Below are 4,096 nucleotides of genomic sequence, written 5' to 3' on the forward strand. Positions count from 1 at the left end.
CGGTGTGCGGTGGAGTCCAACCTATCGGCTGCTTAAACAAAGCGACCAGTGAAGCAGATTGTAATTCAAATGAAAGGCTGGAGAGGAACGCATGGGCAGCTTGTTTCTGACACTTTAACTTTACTAAACATCACAACAACTGAATAAAAGAGAGGACACGCTGGACTGTGAGCTGTCCTTTAAACACAGGCTTTGTATTTGTCATTCACACACTTTGACTTGGTCACTGAAGCGTGAGTTCAAACTTAAAGCGTTCTTTTATCTGCGCCTTTAGAAACAGCAGGAAACTGCTTCTACGTACATTTGCTGCTTCATTCACTACAAAATGAGACATATCTGAAAAGGCAAAGGGAATGAACTAAATCTACTGAAGCGACAGTATGAAGCGGGACACAAACCGGCCAGTTTATCACCTGTGAGACGCTTTTTGGGGGAGAAGCTGACGGTGAGGAAAGCCCTTGAAGCTGACTGGCTGCTTAGGGAGGGGACAGCACAGACCCTGATAAACGTGAAGCTTCATGGTCTCTCCTGACAAATCATCAATGGCCAGGAACCTCTAGCAGACACACTCCGTTGCTCCCACCCACACGAATTTTACAGAAGTCAAAAGTTCCTTTTTCATTTTACAGTCAAACAGTGGGCCTTGTTTATTTAATTTTTATCCGACACAGCTGAAGGCCTCTGAGACGAGCTCAGGCCACACCGCTGTACAATCAGAGAGAGGGAGACATTTTTGGTTTTCGTTGAGTGAGAGGAAATTTTGAAACATTGTGCAATGGTGCCGCAAAAGTTTTGAAAGTTGTGAGAGCGTTTTGCCAGCGAAGCGTCTGAGCGTCGGTCTGTTGGAGACGAGGGCTCCATGTTGCATCCATACAGAATGGAGAGCTATCTCATCCCACCTGTAAGTACCTTTTATTTTATTCTCATCTAGACGCTCAGGAGACTTTCTGGCATCTGAGGCTTAAAAGAAAGAGCTCCTTGAATGGTTTGTTCTAAATGCAGCGAACAGAAACACTTTCATGCTCTCAAGTATGAAAGACGCACATTATTTCACATTAGATGACTTAAGGTGGTGTCGGCTTGGATTTGAATACAGGACACAAACTGTAAGAGTCTTTTATACGAAGGGCGACATGAAAATGAAACTCAAAAGTTCTTGAGAGTTTCAGAACTGTAGAGGCAAGAGAAGAAACTGTCATTATTGTAACACGAATCCCGCTTCGTCTAAACAACGTCTTCACAGTTTAAAATGTCAGAGAATTACCTGCTTTTCTTTAAAGGGTTCAATGAGCAGAGACATGCTGTCTGACCAACTCCTCCATCAACTGAGATTTTTCTCTGCTGAGAAGGTTGTTTCTGAAGGTTTTTTTGTTGCTCCCACAGCACACAGAAGAAATGTACGATCCTGAGATCTACAGGCACCAGATTGCAGAATATTATAATCCATATGTGCTAGATGCAGATATCCAGGCAGGTGAGTTTTACTTCAGCATCGTGTTCTGTCTCCTCTCTCCTGTTTAGTGTCTTCATTTTAAAAAAGCGTCTTGATTTATTAAATTGTTCTGAGTGACATTTAAATTTAGAAAAACATCTTAACATGCAACCAGATAATGAGGGTTCAGTGTAACGCCACAGATTAAATCCACTGACATGAAACGCTGCTCTCAGTTTTTATTAAATGAAAAAAGAGCGACCGAGAATTTGCTCATTTCAGTCGTCTAGTCTTCTGTCACTTTCTGGCCTGATGTGGTAACAGAGGCTTTTCTGGTGCCTTGTACATAAAAAGACTGCAGCGAGTGCAGCTGGAGCGCACCACATTAGCGCGTAGGGAACACAGGAAACAGATGCCATTTCTTTTTCAGCGGCTACGGCTGCAGACATAGAACGACTTTCGCCCCATGGGGCTTCGCTGATACCAGGGAGCTGCTTTACTTTCTCTTGTAATCAAATGTTTTGAATGTTGCACCGAAAAAACGTCAAAGGGTGGAGGGTGATGGAGGTTCAGATAAAAGACATATCTGATGTCTACATCGACACATCTTAGCCTCTGTTTATTGAAATAAAGATGCTGCATAAGCTGATAGAGATCAGTGGACGTGTGTTGCTGCTTCTGACCTGCTTCTTTATTTCTGCATTCGTCTGGCTGTGAGACCGTTTATCATCTATTTCCACGGCTACACTTCAAATATGTGAATTTCTTAAAAGTTAGCTTGTTTAATTTTCTTATTTATTTCTTCAATACGTTTTGGAAAAAAGAGAGAGAAAAAAAAAACCAGCCAAGGACGAGATGAAAAGAAAATTCAAAGCTGCTGCGGTAACCGTGCTCGTGTGGCAACAAACAGGAAAGAGCTTCATGCTGGATTCCTTTGATTCTCCTCGTTTCACACAGTCGATGCAAAGTCGAGCTCACGGCTTGCTGTCAAGTCCAGCTTCTTCTGATTTAGTCCTTTAAAACACCACAATGATGCATTTTCACAGAAATACTGTGTGGGTTTTTACGTGAGTCATCTCTGGCTGAGCGCATATTCTGCTCCATCACATCATGTGAGCGACGTTCTCTTCAGGTTTATCAGGAGCTGTGTGCTGAAATCACTCAGACTGAGGCCAGTTAGGTGTCGTGTTGATGCTCAGACGTTTATGCCGCCTGTCTTCTCCTCTGCTCAGATCACTGGGAGTACCATCCTCACCCTCATGTGCACCCCGTAGAGTTCGAAAACCTCCAAGAGACCAACTTCACAGAGCTGCAGAGCGTGCAGGCGCTCCACCCGCCGGGCCTCATACGACACGACGCCATCCGATACGAAGCAGAAAACCTGCTCGATCCGAATCTGGGGGCACATCCACATGTGTTACAGCAACCAGTAAGTCCCTGAGCCAGAACACGGGGCGTCCTGAGTTTTCCCTTCGCAGGAGAAGTTTGTCTGATTTACTGGTTAATAGAAACATCACAGACGCTTTAGGACACACGCTGCTTTTAGATTAGTGTCCAGTAATGTCTCTAGATCCCCAAACATCCTCATCACAGACATCTTTCATTTGTGGGATTTTAAACCAGAAGGAAATTCAAGGAGCTGAAACCATTTTAAGGTCCGGTGACAAAAATCAGGAAGTGAATCTGTACAAGTTACAAGAAACACGATAATTTTAGGGGTTGTCTCTCGTTTTTTTTCTTCAGTTAAAACAGAACATTTTCTCTGAATAGACTCTGAAGACTGGGCTCAGATCAGTTAGAGTCACGACTGCGTGCTTCGGTCGTGAGCCAGTGAACCAGAACACGGATCAGTTGGTTTGGACAGCAGCACGCCTAACCAGGTTTCAGTCTGAAACCTGCTCACTTCAGCTGTGTTTCTCTGTACGAGCTCATGTTGAAGCACGAGGACGTTTATATGTGACCTAAATTATAAACACACACAATGTTTAAGACTTTTAAAAAAGAAAATCTAAACTTACATGTGACATAAATAAATAAAGATTCCATCTGATGCAACATTTGGGCCGAAGGCATCATCGATTTAAATATTTCACACAATGTTTTAAAAAAGAGAAGTCAGATCTGGAAGTAACAGACGTAATCATGTGAAATACATCAACACGCTGTTAGAAGAACAACATATTCTCAGTAAGCAGCAGAAACTCTGATCTCCTGAAATTCAACCTGTTTTTACATCACATGATGCTTTTCTCTTGAGAGCGTCTGAAAAATTCCCTTTTAAAAAAAGCTCTGTCATCTTTACAACCTGTTTGCATTCTGGGCCCAAACAGCAACACGAGGTGTCGAAGCATCCCATAAAAACTCTGCTTCACACACGATCCATGTCCAGGCCTCCATCACTGGCGCCCAGGCCGGCACACAGCGGGACGTGGAGGACAAAATACAGATCATCAGTGGATCATAACGTTTTATTCTGTTAATTTATTTGATCATTACTGGGTTACAGAGGTTATACGGTTGAGCACAGCGCAGTGGAAACAGGACAACACACAATAAATCCAGTTCAGAGACAGCCGATGCCGTCGTCGGTTCCACACTGAACATCCGCACAACATCATGAAGCTGCAGTTTGCTCTAAAGGCTCCAGAACCAGCGAATAGAACC

General features: G+C 43.5%; 1 protein-coding gene across 1 annotated transcript in view; it reads left to right on the forward strand.

Annotated features, from left to right (window-relative positions):
• Nucleotides 1–6: 6 nt before the first annotated feature.
• The window catches only part of spi1b (Spi-1 proto-oncogene b), a 10,202-nt gene continuing 6,112 nt past the window's right edge, over nucleotides 7–4,096 (forward strand). The window contains exons 1-3 of the mRNA XM_008291459.1: nucleotides 7–901; nucleotides 1,384–1,474; nucleotides 2,665–2,861. Coding sequence (XP_008289681.1) covers nucleotides 860–901; nucleotides 1,384–1,474; nucleotides 2,665–2,861 — 330 coding nt within the window. The 5' untranslated portion in view covers nucleotides 7–859. The remainder of the gene's footprint in view (nucleotides 902–1,383; nucleotides 1,475–2,664; nucleotides 2,862–4,096) is intronic.

Source organism: Stegastes partitus, unplaced genomic scaffold (genome assembly GCF_000690725.1).
Source record: "Stegastes partitus isolate 25-593 unplaced genomic scaffold, Stegastes_partitus-1.0.2 Scaffold744, whole genome shotgun sequence".
In the NCBI taxonomy this organism is placed as follows: domain Eukaryota; kingdom Metazoa; phylum Chordata; class Actinopteri; family Pomacentridae; genus Stegastes; species Stegastes partitus.